The 20,592-nt window shown below is 40.3% G+C and overlaps 1 protein-coding gene across 1 annotated transcript; it reads left to right on the top strand.

The window, feature by feature from the left end:
- Positions 1-5,059: 5,059 nt before the first annotated feature.
- Positions 5,060-19,619, top strand: LOC124286574. The gene is made up of 12 exons (XM_046722942.1): positions 5,060-5,114; positions 6,292-6,342; positions 6,791-6,876; positions 6,944-7,164; positions 7,960-8,136; positions 8,695-8,820; positions 11,779-11,830; positions 12,103-12,243; positions 12,641-12,721; positions 16,205-16,289; positions 18,007-18,098; positions 19,094-19,619. Exons 1-12 carry the CDS (start codon positions 5,060-5,062, stop codon positions 19,268-19,270), a joined length of 1,344 nt encoding a protein of 447 aa, XP_046578898.1. The 3' UTR covers positions 19,271-19,619.
- Positions 19,620-20,592: the final 973 nt, after the last annotated feature.

Genomic DNA, 20,592 nt, shown 5'->3' with positions numbered 1-20,592 from the left:
GCGCTAATCACTAAACTTCATACCCAACATGGCAGTTCTCAGAAATAATATTGCAATAGATATCATTTGAAAATCATGTTGTGGTATGCCATGATGCTGTGCAGTTGTAATCAAATGGTAATGTAAATGCGATGAGTATGAGCGAATTGCCTCTGTGCAACCAGCAGTGAATGGGTACCAGGTTGGATAAGATGGTCATATGACTGTTAACTTCCAGTGCCTCACAGGCAGCTTGGGTTATTCAACAACGTTCGAAATTAACATTGGTCCTTATGCCCGAAGCCCACTGAAAACCACTCAGATCCACTGCTTTTGTGTTTTGCAGGTCCTTATTGCCGACAGCTTTTTCATCCAGAATAACTAAGAGTATTGTTTCCATATTAAAATATATGGCCCACACTTTCTGATCAGGACCCACTACTTTTTATGGTTCTGGGTCCTTAGTGCCTGCAGCTTTTCAGGGTTAAGGGCAAACACTGTTATTCAGGGTAATAATGTCTACGCTTTGCGCATAATTTGTCCTCAGTAAACTTAGGGTCAGTATTATTCATTACACTGCTATACTGAGTCTAACAAAACCTTGTGGAAGGTCGCGTCAGGTAACCTTTTCAATTGACCAATCAGAACACAGCTTACCAAATCGCGAAAGTTAACATTCGCACATACCTTTTAAACTTTTACCTCGAAAAAGTTTTGTACCCGAACGATTCCGAATGCTATTTTCCGTGTCGATCGCTTCTGAGTGATGCACATGGAGCACGCCACAACTGTGAGTAAACAGTCGCTGAAAATAGCTTTTGTCAGTATTCAAGGATGTCAGCTTTCAGAAATATTAGCTAATGATAACCATGTCAGCAGAAACCAAAAAAAGCGTATATTCTGCAGGTCATATATCTATGTTTTATGTGGGTTTTCATTTGTTGTGAGATCAGTGTTGGCGACCGGGGAAGAGAAAATACATTTTGTCGAAACACTAAATAGTAGCTGTTGTCTGACTGGTTAAATCCGTTCGGCCGTCTCGTGTTTGATTGGACGGTCATAGGTCGCTCAAAGATTACCTGACACGACCTTCCACAAGGTTTTGTTAGACTCAGTATAGCAGTGTAACGAATAATACTGAGCCTAAGTTTACTTAGACTGAATTTGTCCTTAACGCCACTGAACATCTTTGAGGTGGATGTTCAGCACTGTACAAATGTATTGTATTGTATACATATATATATATAGTATGACCAGAAATTATTGAGAATTTTAGGAATATGTTTAATTGGATTTCTAGTATAAACAACCTTGACCAGCTATCAAGTGCTTGGTTTCATTCAAGAGAGACTCTCTTAATCCTTTTTCATTAGTTTGTGAAGAGTTATCCCCTTTGTTTACTTGTTAGCAGACGACATTTTCAGTGATTCTCAGTATGGATGATTTAGAGAAGAGGAAGTTGATTTTAGAGTATTATAACAAGGACATCAGATCAGCTAAAGTGATTTCAAGTAGAACAGGCATCCCTTTGTCCACTGTTTATCGTGTTTTGAAAAATATTGCAAATGGATATGGCATTGAGGACCAGGGAGGCGCAGGTAGGCCCAGATAATTGACTGTCGGTGACAGGAGGCGGCTTGGTATTCTTGTTTCTAAAAACAAACGAAGGAGTTTAGAAAACTTAAGGCTGGATATGATTGATAGAGGAACTGTGGCTGTCTGTAAGGAGACAATTAGAACTGAGCTGCATGCAATGGGTTGGCAGAAAAGTCGAGGAATTCCATCACCGATCATGAAACCTGAACAAAAGGAGCGAAGGTTGAACTGGTGCTTACAACATAGAAATTTTAACTAGGACAATGTGATTTTCTCAGATGAAAGTTCTGTGTGGCTGTTTCCTAATACACTGAAATTCTGGACCAAACAAACTGAAAAACCTTTGTATCAGCGCCCAAAGTACAGTCTGAAATTTAACGTGTGGGGTGGCATATCTGTGTTAGGGCAACGCCCCTCTGTGTATTTGAAGGGAATATGAACAGTGAGCCGTACACAGATATTCTCGAGGGACATTTACTTCCATCTGCTCATGTGTTCTATGGAAATTTTTGGATTTTCCAGAAGGACAACAACCAAAAACATCGTTCAAAGCATTCACAGGCCTGGTTTCGGATCCAAAATATGACATTATTAGATTGGCCAAGCTATAGCCCTGACCTAAATCCAATAGAAAATGTTTGGGGACTTATGAAGGAAAGTGTCAATAAGACAAATCTGACAAATATTGCTGAAATGAAAGAAGTGGTGGTCTGATATTGGGACAGCATGGACCACGACTTTCTAACTTCTTTGATCAGTAATATGCCCCGCCGCATTGAAGCCTGCATGGCTGCCCATGGTGACTTGACAAAATACTAACTGTTCACCTGTCTTTGAATCTGGAGTTATGTTCTGCTAATATTCACATTTAATACGTGAGTAATGAGTGAAAAAAAAAATATTACAATCTTTAAATTCTCAATAATTTCTGGTTGTACTGTATATGTGTGTGTTTCAGCATCGTGGATGATATGGTACATGGTGATGATACAGGATATATCGACCTGAGGTGATGTGATGTCGGGTGATAAACCTCTTCATCAGTTGCTGACCCCGTCTCATAGCCCGACATGCACCAGTAAACCCACACAGCTTGCACTGTCGCCTCACAGGGCTGATTTGAGGAGGAGATCTAAAAGTATGTACAACTTGGCTTAAAAGATATCTTTTCAAAGCACATCTCTCACATCTGATATGATACCTCTCTTAGTGAATGGGGCGAGTGGGGTAGCCTAGTGGTTAAAGCGTTCGCTCGTCACGCCGAAGACCCGGGTTCAAATCCCCACATGGGTACATTGTGTGAAGCCCATTTCTGGTGTCCCCCCGCCGTGATATTGCTGGAATATTGCTAAAAGCGGCGTAAAACCAAACTCACTCACTCTTAGTGAATATCAGAGGACACCTCCACAGATGGTTTGTTCATTGTTTATCACCTCACTCTGCAATATTCCAGCAATATGGAGGCGGTCTGTAAATAATCGATTCTGGACCAGACAATCCAGTGATCAACATTATGAGCATCGATCTACGGAGTTGGGATATGATGACATGTGTCAACCAAGTCAGCAAGCCAGACCACCCATACCTGTTGTGTTCATTGTGTTTCTCTTACATCTGTGAGGCTGGTACGGTAACCTAATGATTAAAGCATCCACTTGTCATGCTGAAGACCCATGATTGATTCCTCACATGGGTATGATGTCTTTACCACAATTCGGGGTGGTGGGGTAGCCTAGTGGTTAAAGCGTCCGCTCGTCACGCCAAAGACCAGGGTTCGAATCCCCACATGGGCACAATGTGTGAAGCCCATTTCTGGTGTCCCCCGCCGTGATATTGCTGGAATATTGCTAAAAGCGGCGTAAAACCATACTCACTCACTCACTCACTCACTCACTTTACCACAATTCTGTTGTGCCCTCGCTCGCTTGCCCGGCCACCCACCCACTCACTCACTCACTCACTTACTCGACAATAACATCTTTATGAATTTCAAGCTTTGTTTTTGTTTTTATGATCTTGTATTTTACTTCCACTTCAAGGCCCGAGTTCTCTGCAAGTTCGACAGACAAGGGAAAACTTAAGCCAGGAAAAGCTTGTAAGTATCACCACAGCGCCAATATAACTCAAGAAAGTGAACTCTTCCGTTTATTGAGGATACCCTGAAAATCAGGCGCCATTTGCAGACATTGCACAGTCTTAGTTGATACTTTGTCCATGCTCGCAGACCACTCGCAAAGTGAAAATTTATCTGAAGTAAGTAAGTATGTGTTTTGGCTTGTTTGTTGACAATGACATGTATCAGTATCTCTTGTAAACTTGCTATCGTTGGAAACCACATGGTGAAAATTGCTGATTGCAATGTTAAACAAAACACAGACAAGAAAACCAAACCATATGGGTAAAGGTAAAACTCTTAGTCCCTAACAAATAGAATAATTAGTTCACAGTTACCATTGACAACTTAAGTCACTTCCTTAATGGCCAAGGTAGAGTTGCAGAGATTCGTGATTTGTTCAGCAAGAAGTCACAGAAAAGTAGTCATGCACTTTCATTGTTTCATCCTTGATGTTTCCATTATTTTATGATATATCACCATTATATATTATTATATCACCATCTTATATCAAATTATGCTCATGAGAGAGCAAATGTCATCACTGATCTAGCGATAGGAAAGATTTAGATGATGACATCATATCCAAATTGTGTGGATCGATGTTCATTGACGATGTCTTGGCCAGATTTGATTATTTACAGATGGTCATGGAGTTGGGATATTGCTTAGTGCAGCTTTAAACAACAAACAAACCAATAACAGACATGAAATTGTGGTGGTGAATTCATCCAGGGTATTTATCCAATTGGAATGGAGATACAGCACACTGCAGGAGCAGAACCCATTGGTCATATCTAACTTGTCCTCTGGTTATTTCGGATTAGTAGTGTCTGTAGGGCAGTGGGGTAGCCTAGTGGTTAAAGCGTTCGCTCGTCACGCCGAAGGCCCAGGTTCGATTCCCCACATGGGTATAACTTGTGAAGCCCATTTCTGGTGTCCCCCGCCGTGATATTGCTGGAATATTGCTAAAAGCGGCGTAAAACCATACTCAGCCAGTCAGCCAGTGTCTGTAACAGAACAAGATTTGGAAATTGTGTAGTTCGATGCTCATGCTGTTGATCACTGGATTGACTGGTCCAGATTCGATTATATACAAACCGCTGCAATATAGCTGGAATATTGCTGAGTGTGGCATTAAACAGGAAACAGGATTTGGGTGTGAACCAACTAGTCTTGGGACTAACAGACTAGTTAATGTTTCTATCCCTGCAATATATATTCAAGGATGCTCCAAGATGAAACATATCACAGAAACATTTGGTCAGTGGTGTACATGATAATAATGTGATCTAGGAGATATATCATGTGAACAGGTCTTCCTCTTCACTCAGTGAGGAAGTAGTTTCATAACCTGTGGTGTCTAATATAATGCCTGTGTCTGATGTTGGTGTGTCGATGGTGATGCTGTATGGTGACGTTGCAGGTCAGTACATGGGACGTCCATGACGTGGAGCAGTGGGTCAGGTCGAAACACCTGCACAAGTTCATCCCTGCGGTGAACAGTAAGTGTCTGCAGGGGGCATGTGCTCAAATATATCAGAATATGTCGGATTTATTAATTCTTTTGATGATACAGTTAAGAAAAATAGGACTAAAATAGCCACGTATTATGACTTATAGCTGTCCTTTAATGCTAATATTGTGGATTAAATTTGATGCCATTAAAAGATCCTTCACTCCGATCCAATACCTCTTTTGAAACTTTTGTGACTTAAAAATTTGAAATTTATTTGTATAAATGTTAACGTCACAATAATCACTGTTGTATTTGACTGGTCAGTCTGATTTTAAAGATGGCTATTGGTGTATGTTTATGTTTCAGCCCTTTCTTCTAGGGGTAAAATGGTATATATCAGCGGTATTAGTAGAACTGTGGTATTTTGCCTTCAGTTCGGTATACCGTAATGCAATCCAAAAATTCTGTATTTTCGGTTTTCGCGCAATCAGTTTATTAACCTTTTTAAAGCTTTCCTAGAAAACGAATCATTTTGTCAAAATCTGTCACGGTTTGGCTGTTGTCTTGGCTCAGTCAATTTTCTGCATTATGATCATATCTGATGTACCGAACCGAACCAGACCAAACCGAAGACCTTGTACCGCAATACGTACCGTACTGTGGTAAGAGCATACTGTTTCACCCCTACCTTCTTTCCAAATTAGGGGTGGTGGGGTAGCCCAGTGGTCAAAGTGTTCGCTCATTATGCTGTAGACCTGGATTTCTTTCCTCAAGTTGGTACAATGTGTGAAGCCCACTGGTGTCCCCCATGTTGATATTGGTGGAATATTGCTAAAAGCGGCATAGAACTGAACTCACTGTTCCAAAGTTTAGAACTAAATTAGCCAAAATATGCATAGCCGTAGTACAGTCCTTGCTCCTGCATAAATGACAGCAGAAAATGTTACGTGTCTTGAATGAGGCTTTACATGCTGGCTTGAAGTGGGTGTCACAATGAGACAGAAAAATCTAAAATCTCACCATACTGGGGGAAGCCCAAATTAAAATTAAATATAATTAATTGGTAGTGTTTGCAGTCACCCTGTGTCCTTGTACCGACTGTTGGACATGATTCAGTTATCTGATATGTGGGATTTTGTTTCAGAGTATAAAGTGACAGGAAATGACCTGATACATTTGAATCTCAACTTTGTATGTAAGTGCTTTGTTTTGATAGATAGAATTATAGGCATAAGTTATGTAATGTTGCTAATGTAACTCACTGCAAATTTTTGTATCTGTAAATATGTATTTTTCAAGTTTCAGGATGAGCAATTATGAAATGTTTGGTAGAATGATTGAAATTAAAAAAAATGTTTATCTTTTACAGAATTGCAATTATTGAATTGCAATTTAAAACTGTTAATGACTGCAGTTCAAAATTATTTTTCGACGAAATGCTAGTCATTATGCAACACATAAATTGCATGTTCATTCTCAGTTCTCACAATAAAGTGTCAGGATAAACTTGGTTCCACTGTATTGTCAAAATATACTATAAAGAACACTGAATTCCTTTACATTCAGTGTTATATATGGAATAATATATATATCTGAGGGTGTATGTAACAGAATGTCTTCTGAATTGATGTTTATTGTTGAAGATGACAGTGATGTCCTTCCAATGGATCGAGAAGAATTGCTGTCTGAAGTATACGACCTTGTGTCGCCCAGCCAGATGGCTGGGAAAGTAGAGAGAAAGACTCGCTACAGTAACGCTCAGGACCAGGAAAAGTATGCCGCAGCTATGCGTATAGCTCGATGTCGGGATAGAAGTAGTTCCCCCTCCCTGGTTGTATTCTCACGGAGTCCCTCACCAGGGGGGCGCCTCTGTCCTCTCAGTTCCTGCAGGAAAAGCAAGGTCAAGGTCAGAGTCTGGGGTGGATGGGATGTGGTCGGACTCTACTCCAACTGCTTCACCCGCCAGGAAGTATCTGAAGAGGAAGTCCACCCCTAATGCTCTGTTGGCTGCTAAGGGGTAAGTAATGGGTTACTTTCTTAGTTTAGATGTTTATTTACATAATTACCTTTCACTTTCATACCTGTGAAGATCAGGGTTAGAATCATGAGAATTGGCCATCAGCAACCCATTTCTGTTGTCCCCTGCCTTGATATTACAGGAATACTGTTCAAAGTTGCATTAAACCTAACTTACCCATTCAGTTCAACATGAAGATCGGGGTTGGAATTGATCTTCAGGAACCCATGCTTGTCGTAACAGACGACTAACACGATCCGGTAGTCAGGAGGAAATATCTCTGCCAGTTACCCTGGAGACACAATCATGTCGTTACTGACTCATGAAAATATGGGTTATAATTTGTTCTTCAGCAGTTAATGCTTGTAAGAGGCGAGCAGTTGGGTTCGCATGTCAATAGTGTAGATTGATGAGGTAGCTTCCTTATAACAACTTGTGAAAATGTTTGCTTGTTATGCTGAAAGTTCCACATGATCACATGTTGGAAGCCATTTCTATTGTCTACGATACTACGATACAGCTAACTGTTGCAAAACACAATATTTACTCACTTGCTCAAAATATGAATGTATTAGCATGTTTTGATGCCTTTTGCCTTTCTAGAATGCCAATCAAAGAAGGACCTGATAATGCTGACAAAACTTACAATGAAAACACAATCACATTCAAATCACATGTTGGTGCTTGTAATAGGTACATCCGACAACTGAGAGTGTTGTGATGTAAATCCTGACTCACTCACTTCTTCCGTGCCATTGGTCCTGTTGATTGGGGAAGAGGTTTGTTTTTGTACAGGTTGTCAAGACGACCGGCCCTGTTTGATGTGTTCCGAGCCAGTGGGCCACAGTGTGTTCAGTGTTTCATCATCAAGCGGGGACAGGACGGATACGACTTTGTGTGCGACGTTTCCAGTCAAGGCACAGTTGTCGTCAGGAGCGTCTCCGAAACATCACCCTTGAGAGTTGCAGATTTGTGAGTACTTGACACCATTGTGATAATAAAGTTTTTGTGACATTTAAAGAGGGGCGGTGGGTAGCCTAGTGGTTAAAGCGTTCGCTCGTCACGCCGAAGACCCGGGTTCGATTCCCCACATGGGTACAATGTGTGAAGCCCATTTCTGGTGTCTCCTGCCGTGATATTGCTGGATTATTGGTAAAAGCGGTGTAAGACTAAACTCACTCACTCACTCCAAAGGAAGTGACCGACACCCTGCCTTGTGCTTGGCATTAAGGAGACAGAACAAGGAATGGTTGGCCAGAGCCGGTATACTGTGTCTGTGTGATTAAATCTGTGACATTTATCTCAGTGAAAGAGCATTGTAAGTCAAGTCTTAGTCAGGGCTCGGGACAGAAACATATACACTAGTATACCGGTAAATATACATGATGTATATCCCTTTGGGAAAACAGAGTTGGAGAACACAGAAATATTTTGACAGATTGCCATAAGCAGGATGTCATTATTTTCGGTTTCGTAAGCTGTGTTGTTACTCTATTACTGTTATATCTAAGACTGATATTTCCATTTCAGAATATTGGAAGTTAATGGGATATCACTTATCAGGGGAGATAACTGTTCATCTACAGAACTTTTACTTGAACGATTGATGCTCAAGTCTGATCAACTGCAAATGGTGGTTGCTAGGCAACACAGAAGGTAATGAAGGATGCCAAAATGTCTGTCTGTCACATTAACAGAACTCTGTGAAGAATTATGAAGAACAAAACAATTTCACTCACAATTTACCTGTGATTATGTGATTATTGTACCTTCGGATGTTTACATAATTTATCTTTTGATGTGGCCCAAGTGTTCTGGACATTGTACGTATACACTACACTTGTTTGGCACTGAACAGGTCCCCAGTAACCATGGTAACCATGCATGTTTTGGTAAAGAGATTACAGAGAAGAATATATGTAGCTTGGTCAGGGGTTATAGTATGTGAGCTCGCCAAGTTCATAGTATTATATCCTGATGGTATGGATCCTCGTCCCTGACGTGTAGCACTAGTTGTCAAGTTAAATCTGAATTGTTTATCAGGTCACTGTTATTTAGGTCCATTGAAACTTGAATCACTATCTGATATGTCATGGTAAGCCTTACAAATTTGTTTCTGACCAGCTCACTTGTGGGAACCTTAATTCAGTTGTCGTAATAGTTTGTAGCCTGTCACACCTGAGCAAGGCAAAAATGTTTAGCATGTTTACATTTTATGTGAGATTGACTGTTTGTAGATATATTGAAACATTTAAAACTGATGTCTTTCAGTGGCATTTAGAAGTTGTACATTGATGTCCAAGATATTTTTTATGGATTAAACTTCTTTTTTAATTTCTCTCTCAACGTTTCGAGACCATTCCAGGTCCCTTCATCAGGTGAACTGGCAGTTAGGACTATGACGTCGTCACTATGACGTCATTACTGAGTTATGACGTCACAATGCAAGTGACATCACAGTACACTAGGGAGAGTACTGTGTAAGTGAGTTAGTTACATAATGATGAAATTCATGCTAAATAATAGAGTTGAAAGTTGAATTGTCAATACACAACAACTGCTAATTACACAAAGGTTACTTGATAGCAGGCTTTCCAAAAGAATAGTAGACTCGTTTTTTCTTGTATCTAAAGTTCATCTAAAGTTCATCAAAAGAGGTCCCACGACTTGGCAGGTATACACCTTGATCACGCATTAATTGCTGGTTTATGTCTCCTTATCTCGACAGCTTCCTGTAGTTTTCTCCGACGCCAGTCATTGTTATTTCTCGAAATCACCCTAATATCATTCCACATGATTACATGACTTGGGTTATTTGCCTTGTGTCTGGATATAGCTGACTTATCATTTTGTTTGCATACTGATGACTTGTGTTCAGCAACCCGGGTGTTAATGGGCCTGAGAGTCTCGGCCTATATATTGATCGCCACAGCTGCATGGTACTTGGTATACACATCCTCTAGGGTTGGGGCTTCCATTGCAAGATCCTCTACCATTTTCCCAGAGGAGTGTCTTAATTGCTGTACCGCTAGAGAAAGTTATATCAAAGCCCACTTTGCTCTTGATTAGTCGGGCTATTTGATGGCTGACTGGTCCCAATTTAGGGTATTGTGATCCTGATCGGGATGGTTCAGGCTTGAGGCCGGTTCTGATACTTCAAGCGTTTTGGTGATAGTCCTGGAGACAAGACGGGCTGGGTAGCCATTGAGGACGGTAAAGGTTCTCTTGAGGTAATCAATTTCACTGTTTAAATTATCTGGGTGACAGATCGACTTGGCTCTTCTAGTGAGAGTAGCAATAATTGCTTGTTTGATCTGTGGGTGGTGACAGGAGTTGTAATTGATATACTGATCCGTGTGAGTATCAGGAAGCCAACTCACACGGATCAGTATGCTGATAAGTCAGCTATATCGGAGCACAAGGCAAATAACCCAAGTCATGTAATCATGTGGAATGATATTAGGTGATTTCGAGAAATAACAATGACTGGCGTCGGAGAAAACTACAGGAAGCTGGAAGTCGAGATAAGGAGACATAAACCAGCAATTAATCGTGATCAAGGTGTATACCTGCCAAGTGCGAAGAAATAACGGGACCTCTTGATTAACTTTTTGATGAACTTTAGATGAACTTTAGATACAAGAAAAACGAGTCTACTATTCTTTTGGAAAGCCTGCTATCAAGTAACCTTTGTGTAATTAGCAGTTGTTGTGTATTGACAATTCAACTTTCAACTCTATTATTTAGCATGAATTTCATCATTATGTAACTAACTCACTTATACAGTACTCTCCCTAGTGTACTGTGATGTCACTTGCATTGTGACGTCATAACTCAGTAATGACGTCATAGTGACGACGTCATAGTCCTAACTGCCAGTTCACCTGATGAAGGGACCTGGAATGGTCTCGAAACGTTGTGAGAGAAATTAAAAAAGAAGTTTAATCCATAAAAAATATCTTGGACATTTAAAACTGGTTCAGAATCATAGCCCTGAAATTTTATTAGTCAAGGAGGACTACCATTATTGAATTTCAACCTGTCCTCAGTACAATTTATGAGTCTCGGTCAGTAGACCTGCTTGAATTTAACAGCTACTTGATGAAACAAAACAACCATCATGTGGGTATTGAGGTGTAGTGTTACAGTACTGCATGCTTGATGTAGGAGTCAGTAAATATTATCGGGGCGGTGGTGTAGCCTAGTGGTTAAAGCATTCGGACCTCATGCCGAAGACCCGGGTTTGATTCCCCACATGGGTACAATAAGTGAAGCCCATTTCTGGTGTCCCCTATCGTGATATTGCTGGAATATTGCTAAAAGTGGCCCCACTCACTCACTCACTCAGTAAATATTATCTGTTTGATTGGCATTTAGAAGTTGATGAGTAATAAGAAAGGCAGGAGGTTACTGTATGGATGACATCTTCTTTATTATATAATATCAGTAATAATACTATGATGAAGAAGTTGTCAACCATACAGTATCCCACCTTTCTTAGTAAATATGATAGAGCTCAATCCTATAGCCAGATGATCCTTTGTTGGTAAGTGTCATAATGTGCAATAATTGATGTTTACAGGTTTTGTTTATGCTGATGAAACTGTTTTGCAGGAGTTCTGTGACGGAATGCTACGACCAACAAAACACAGACCTCAGTTTTAAGGTGGGTATACTAGTGATCTCGTGTCTATTGTATGTCAGTATTCTGTGATTTCCATTGGTACCCAGGCCTGTGTCCATGTGTGGAGTTTGTGTCTGTACATTATCACACTTTCAGGATTTGGGGTTAGAATTAGTGGTGTAATGATACTGTTGTATCATGATACGAGGTCCACAACACAAGCTCCACGATCCATTCATTTACTATACACTGAGAATGTAATGATTGAGATTGGTTATTAGAGCTTCTGGTTATTGACAATATCATTGTTCCAGTTGAGTTCATCGGAGCACCGATGGCAGCAGCTGAGGGATTTTCTGGTCGACCTCAAGTCCGAGAATGTAGATCCGAATCAGGTGATCAAGAATACATCAGCTGAGCACATCAATGATGTGAAGGACAACATTGCCCTCCAGGTACAGGGTCCTATTTTACAAAGCTATGGTCATGTATATATATTTTGGTAGATTTTACCTTTAAGGTATGGATTGATTGCTGTAATATCAATCACTGGTTTGTTTGGTCCCGACTAAAATATACATATAGGCCATGATGATATAGCTTCAATACAGCTAAGTGCTATATTGAGCAACAAACATTATGATCTTGTTAGGTTAGAATCTGCATTTGCTATGAAGAGTTCTTTCCCTTTGTCTGTTCATACCTATAAATATATCTGCTGATCAGATAATCCAGGTATCTTGGCTGGTTAATAGCCTTTTTGGAGCCACGTAGGGAAGAGAAGGGATTTGATAGAAGCATTTTGTGAAAAAACAATTCCGTTTTCTATTTTTGTTGGAACTATTTTTCCAGGAAGAGGTACAACAACTGCAAGAAGCCCTGTCTGGCCATACTATGAAGGTTAGCGACCTTGAGAAAGCACTTGAAGTCAAGGTGAGTATTCTGGGTTATGTCAGTGAAGCATATGTTATATATGTGTGATACAGCTGTGTTGTGTGTGATACAGCTGTTATATGTGTATGTGATGCAGCTGTGTTGTGTGATGCAGCTGTGTTGTGTTTTGCAGCTGTTTTATATGTTTGTTGCAGCTGTGTTATATGTGTGATGCAGCTGTGTTATATGTGTGATGCAGCTGTGTTATATGTGTGATGCAGCTGTGTTATATGTGTGATGCAGCAGTGTTATATGTGTGATGCAGCTGTGTTATATGTATGTTGCAGCTGTGTTATATGTGTGTGATGCAGCTGTGTTATGTGTGATGCAGCTGTGTTATATGTGTGATGCAGCTGTGTTATGTGTGATGCAGCTGTGTGTTATGTGTGATGCAGCAGTGTTATGTGTGTTTGCAGCTGAGTTAAATATGTGTGATGCAGCTGTTATATGTGTGTGATGCAGCTGTGTTATATCTGATGCAGCTGTTATGTGCTGTGTTATATGTGATGTAGCTGTGTTATATGTGTGTGATGCAGCTGTGTTATATGTGTGTGATGCAGCTGTGTTATATGTGTGATGCAGCTGTGTTATATGTGTGTGATGCAGCTGTGTTATATGTGTGATGCAGCTGTGTTATATGTGTGATGCAGCTGTGTTATATGTGTGATGCAGCTGTGTCATGTGTGATGCAGCAGTGTTATATGTGTGATGCAGCTGTGTTATATGTGTGATGCAGCTGTGTTATATGTGTGATGCAGCTGTGTTATATGTGTGATGCAGCAGTGTTATGTGTGATGCAGCTGTTATATGTGTGTGTTGCAGCTGTGTTATATGTGTGATGCAGCTATTATATGTGTGATGCAGCAGTGTTATATGTGTGATAATGATGCAGCTGTGTTATATGTGTGTAATGCAGCTGTGTTATATGTGTGATGCAGCTATTATATATGTGTGATGCAGCAGTGTTATATGTGTGTGATGCAGCAGTTTTATATGTGTGATGCAGCAGTGTTATGTGTGTGATGCAGCTGTGTTATATGTGTGATGCAGCAGCAGTGTTATGTTTGATGCAGCTGAGTTAAATGTGTGATGCAGCTGTTATATGTGTAATGCAGCTGTTATATATGTGTGATGCAGCTGTGTTATATGTGAGTTGCAGCTGTCTTATATGTGTGATGCAGCTGTGTTATATGTGTGTGATGCAGCTGTGTTATATGTGTGTGATGCAGCTGTGTTATATGTGTGTGATGCAGCTGTGTTATATGTGTGATGCAGCTGTTTATATGTGTGATGCAGCTGTGTTATATGTGTGTGATGCAGCTGTGTTATATGTGATGATGCAGCAGTGTTATATGTGTGATGCAGCTGTGTTATATGTGTGATGCAGCTGTGTTATATGTGTGATGCAGCAGTGTTATATGTGTGATGCAGCAGTGTTATATGTGTGATGCAGCTGTGTTATATGTGTGATGCAGCAGTGTTATATGTGTGATGCAGCTGTGTTATATGTGTGATGCAGCAGTGTTATATGTTTGTTTGCAGCTGTGTAAATGTGTGATGCAGCAGTGTTATATGTGTGTGATGCAGCTGTGTGTTATATGTGTGATGCAGCTTTGTTATATGTTTGTTGCAGCTGTTGTATATGTGTGATGCAGCTGTGTTATATGTGTGATGCAGCTGTGTTTATATGTGTGTGATGCAGCTGTGTTATATGTGTGATGCAGCTGTGTTATATGTGCAGCTGTGCATGCAGTGTTGGCTGTTATATGTGTGATGCAGCTGTGTTATATGTGTGATGCAGCTGTGTTATATGTGTGATGCAGCTGTGTTATGCATGTGTGATGCAGCTGTGTTATATGTGTTGTGCAGCTGTGTTATATGTGTGTGATGCAGCTGTTATATGTGTGTGATGCAGCTGTGTTATATGTGTGATGCAGCTGTGTTATATGTGATGCAGCTGTTATATGTGTGATGCAGCTGTGTTATATGTGTGATGCAGCTGTTATATGTATGATGCAGCTGTGTTATATGTGTGATGCAGCTGTGTTATATGTATGATGCAGCTGTGTTATATGTGTGATGCAGCTGTGTTATATGTGTGATGCAGCTGTGTTATATGTGTGATGCAGCTGTGTTATATGTGTGATGCAGCTGTGTTATATGTGTGATGCAGCTGTTATATGTGTGATGCAGCTGTGTTATATGTGTGATGCAGCTGAGTTATATGTGTGATGCAGCTGTGTTATATGTGTGATGCAGCTGAGTTATATGTGTGATGCAGCTGTGTTATATGTGTGATGCAGCTGTTATATGTGTGATGGATGCAGCTGTGTTATATGTGTGATGTGTGTTGTATGTGTGATGCAGCTGAGTTATATGTGTGATGCAGCTGAGTTATATGTGATGCAGCTGTGTTATATGTGTGATGCAGCTGTTACATGTGTGATGCAGCTGAGTTATATGTGTGATGCAGCTGTGTTATATGTGTGATGCAGCTGTGTTATATGTGTGATGCAGCTGTGTTATATGTGTGATGCAGCTGTTATATGTGTGATGCAGCTGTGTTATGTGTGTGATGCAGCTGTGTTATATGTGTGTTGCAGCTGTTATATGTGTGATGCAGCTGTGTTATATGTGTGTTGCAGCTGTGTTATGTGTGATGCAGCTGAGTTATGTGTGATGCAGCTGTTATATGTGATGCAGCTGTGTTATATGTGTGATGCAGCTGTGTTATATGTGTGATGCAGCTGTGTTATATGTGTGTGTGTGCAGCTGTGTGTTATATGTGTGATGCAGCTGTGTTATATATGTGTGATGCAGCTGTGTTATATGTGTGATGCAGCTGTGTTATATGTGTGATGCAGCTGTGTTATATGTGTGATGCAGCTGTTATATGTGTGATGCAGCTGTGTTATATGTGTGATGCAGCTGTGTTATATGTGTGATGCAGCTGTGTTATATGTGTGATGCAGCTGTTTTATGATGCAGCTGTGTTATGTGTGTGTGGCTGCAGCTGTGTTATATGTGATGTTGCAGCTGTGTTATATGTGTGATGCAGCTGTGTTATATGTGTGATGCAGCTGTGTTATATGTGTGATGCAGCTGTGTCATGTGTGATGCAGCTGTGTTATATGTGTGATGCAGCTGAGTTATATGTGTGATGCAGCTGTGTAATATGTGTGATGCAGCTGTGTTATATGTGTTGCAGCTGTGTTATATGTGTGTGATGCAGCTGTGTTATATGTGTGTGATGCAGATGCGTCATGTGTGTGATGCAGCTGTGTTATATGTGTTTTGCAGCTGTGTTACATGTTTGATGCGGCTGTCATATGTGTGATGGAGCTGTTATGTGTGATGCGTTTGATGTAGGTGTCTTATATGTGTGGTATTATCATATGTACTAATGTTATTATTTGTATTGATTTTATATCATTTGTACTGATGATTTCATGGAGGTCTTTCAGATTTCTTTGTCTACTTCAGGCTGGTGCTTTACTTGATGTGGAGAGACAGAGAGATGCTGTCTTGGCAAAACTAGAAGCAATAACACTGACCAAGTCAGGCAAGAGTATGTCCTCAATGTCGTCTTCATCATCTTCATCACAGTTGACCTCATCACTGCTACTATCTTCATCACCTCCACTAATATGGTCATTATTAATGTTGTCATCAGAATCATCATCAGTATCATTATCATTACTGTAGCCCTCATCACCCCTACCATCTTCATCACCTCCACTAATATGGTCGTCATCAGTGTTGTCATCAGAATCATCATTGGTATCATTACCGTAGCCCTTGTCATTGCTACCATCTTCATCATCATTACCACAACTACCACCACCACCGTGGTCATCATCAATGTTGTCATCAGCATCATCTTCACCGTTACTGTCATCAGTGATACCATCTTTGTCAGTGACTTTCTTCATCTTATCATCAGAGACATTGTCATATACAACCCGTGAAGGTCCGGGTTAGAATTGATCTTCAGTAACCCATGCTTGTCGTACGAGGTGACTAACGGGATGGTGGTCAGGCTCGCTGACTTGGTTGACACATGTCATCAGTTCCCAGTTGTGTAGATTGATGTTCATACTGTTGATCCCTGGATTGTCTGGTCCAGACTTGATTATTTACAGACTGCCGCCATATAGCTGGAATATTGCTGAGTGCGGCGTAAAACTAAACTCACTCACTCACTCACTTTGTCATATTCAGATTTTTTATCCTACATCATCATCACTATCATCATCATCATTGTCATCAGAACCATCATTTCCCCAATATCTGAACTTACCTTTACAACCTGTAAGATGTTTCAGCTTGTAAACAGGTTAGGTGCGTGGATAGTGCATTTACTCATTCAGGTTTGAATCCTCATGTGTCATATTCCTAGTACAGTCAGCTCTCGTTAATCCGACACTCATTAATCCGGACAATCACGTTAATCCGACAAAAAATAGGGAACCATTTAAAACAGTGATAATTACCTCGCTTAATCCGACATTCTCGCGATTCGACCGACACACCAATCTAGCAACCTTTACTGGCTGCTTAACACCCACTTCGTGAACATCACACTTGTTAATTAGGAAACAAAAGATAATTAATTGAGGCGATTTAATCAAGAAATAACAAAAGAGCGAGCTGTATAAAATGTTTACAACCGAATCTGAGCATTCATCACGACAAGATGTCTGTCACGAGTACACCACCTGCTAAGCTACTGAAGACGTCCGATATTTTACAGGAAACTCCATATGTTAGACATACCAGACATCCATATGTTAGTGTGGAACTAGTTGTATGTAAACAGTGACTCCATCTGACATCCTGGGTCATAATGGCTGCTGAGAGTTACATAGCGTATCGACTGGTAAAACAAACGTAAGACGATATAACCAGATCTACAATTTCTGATATTTTCCGACATTTTCATTAATCCGACATTTTCGTTAATCCGACATATTTCTCTGTAACTACAAGTGTCGGATTAGACTGTACTCATAGCCATTATGTTTAATAATACCAGATTGATCAGGTCACTAGCTCAAGCAGTAGGCACCATGGCTGTTAAGAATATCTGTAACACGAAATAATGGGATCAATGTATTGAAGGGGTTGGGTGATGTCTGTAACCATGGTAACACCAGATGAAATGGCCAGTGTATTGAAGGGGTAGCATGATATCTGTTACTATAGTAACACTAGATGAAAGTACCCATATTTTCAAGTGATCTGTAACCATGGCAACACAACATGAAGTGAGTGTGGTATTTCAGACTCTGGCCCCATGCCACCAGACCCAGACAGTGTAGGTGTGGGTCTGTATGAAGAGCTGATACAGCATCTGGACCAGGAGACTACGTCCAAGGTGAGGTCTGCAGTAGCATTCCGTTAAGTGCCCTGATTTATTTTTTCTACATTCCCCTCCAGGGTTAACTATCGTAATTTCCCCTACACCATTAACCACGTATATTTTAGGGCTGCGCAATATAACCGGTTTAGTGGTATTTACTGGTTCAGACATGAAATCGATAGGTATTGTCGATACGCTGATCGAAAACCGGTATTTCGACATGCGTTCGGAAAACTTTGTAACACTCGGAAATCTTCGGATATTTCTGTTTTTCACACCGGAAGTCAAGTTTGGTTTGAAGTGTTCTTAATTTTTGTTCAAGTGTTTAGCAATGTTTTGGATCTGAATGTTTTAAATATTACTCATTAATGACCAGTGATCTCTGATATGTCCTGACCAGGTCAAGTTGCTGTCTAAAATCTCAGGGCTTTTTGAAAGAGTGGAGAAACTAGTTCAAACTAGTAACCACTGTGTTGATGTTAAAGTGTTCTATTCCTTGTTTCTTTATTTTGTGCCAAATATACAAATATCGCGAGTGTATGCTAGCTTGCAATGAGGTACCCAACCCTAGTATATTTTTCACTATTATCATCCAATGCGAGTGTTGATATATTTGATATCAGAATATCAATTACATGACTCACAATGAGGGTGAGATTCTACATTTTTTCATTGAAAACTAATGAAGAGTGATTTTTGAGAATAAAAATAGAATCTAACCAGAGTGTCTTCTGATATCAAATTTATATCAACTCTTTCAACTTTATCAACTTGTGTTGATATTGTTGATATCAATAGACACTTGGATGAAATTTTGTATATATTTCACCTCCATCACTAACCACCTGTACTTCCCCTACACAATTACCCACCTATGGTTCACTTACATGATTAACACCTGTATTTCCCCTCCTTTAACAACACTAACCACCTTAATTCCCCTCCTTTAACAACTCTGTCAACCACCTATATTTCCAGTAAGCAGGACCTATAATCATCTCTATCAACAGGAGGAGGTGTTGCAAGCATTGAGGGAGACGGTGAGGGAAGCGACGACACAGAAGACTTACCTGGACAAGTTGATGTGTGTTGTGGTGGAGGAGGCAGCGTGGCTACTTGACATCATCAACACTGACCTTGCTGACCTCAGTGTACAGTCACAAGACAGCAACGAGGAGTTCTGCTGAGAGTTATCTCCCTTAACTGAAGGTCATATAATATAGACATAACAAAATAACTCTATTGAGTTACTTGCCATAATTTTTTACAGTGCCTTGGGTCACATTTTATAATATTTCTATCATTGTATTGCATCAGATTACAGCTAGTTTTGTTTTGGTTTATCTTTTTAGCTTACCAGGCCAAGAATGGCTGGCTAGAGATTGACTGTCACAAATAGTCACTCTTTTCATTTTACCTGCTACATGGATTTCAGTTTTCATACTTGATTTCACAATCTTCCTGAATCAGCTGCATGTGCTGGTCTTGGTTCAAATCTATAGCTTTTGGTGGCATCAGCTCTGGTGCCACAGAAATGTAAACTTTCTCTGTACACAAATGTACCCCAGATAACTTTCAGTTTACACAAACTATACCAAGGTTTCCTTTCTATACTTACCAGCAATTTAATCAACTTGATGAACATTTGACCATTGGTCAAGCCACAAATAATGTGTGCTTGTTGGTGACCTGTGCCTTTATCAGTATGTGTGGTAACATTTTTTCTGAGAAACTTTTCATCAGGCACCAAGGGTTGTGTCTGAGGAGAATATGACAAAGATATACTGCCTATGTGTTTACAAATTCTTTGCATCTGCAAACAAGTTTTTGAAGTTATGATATTTGCAATAAGATATTTTTGAGAACTACAGTAAGATCTAGAATTTTGTCAGAGTTTGTCAAGCACAAATTATTTCAAATCTGTGCATGTACATATTTTATAAGTCATAGACTGGCCTCAACAGAAAGAGGTTGAGGCCCGTCAGTGGTTGTCCAAGTTTCTGTGTCTGTCTGTTACTGTGATTGGTTGTATTTGGGCTGTAAACCTGACAACAGCCAGACGGATGAAGCTGGAGAGAGTGACCGTTTTTAATGTTGTGAAGGGGCAGTGGGGTAACCCAGTGGTTAAAGCGGTCGCTTGTCACGCCGAAGACTGGGTTCGATTCCCCACATGGGTACAATGTGTGAAGCTCATTTCTGGTGTCCCCCGCTGCAATATTGCTTGAATATTGCTAAAAGCGGTGTAAAACCAAACTCACTCACTAATGTTGTGAAACATCTACCTCAGTAGCTGCTTTGAATAGTCCTGCAAATGTTGTATCAGCCTTCCAAATTCACACTTGGCCAGAGACTACTAAATAATGCTGGCATGTGAAAATACAATGATAGTATTTAATAATAATAATTGGCCACATATATAGCGCTGAGCTCCACGCTGTAGGGACATGCTCTAGGCGCACACAACATGATAGACATTATTACCCCAGTGGCTGTCCCTTTCTCTGCACTC

The sequence above is a fragment of the Haliotis rubra genome, unplaced genomic scaffold, assembly GCF_003918875.1.
Source record: "Haliotis rubra isolate DU_JTF1 unplaced genomic scaffold, ASM391887v1 Scf387, whole genome shotgun sequence".
Classification (NCBI taxonomy): Eukaryota; Metazoa; Mollusca; class Gastropoda; order Lepetellida; family Haliotidae; genus Haliotis; species Haliotis rubra.
Note: the sequence above shows the minus strand (reverse complement) of the source record. Positions and strands in the feature narration are given on the sequence as shown.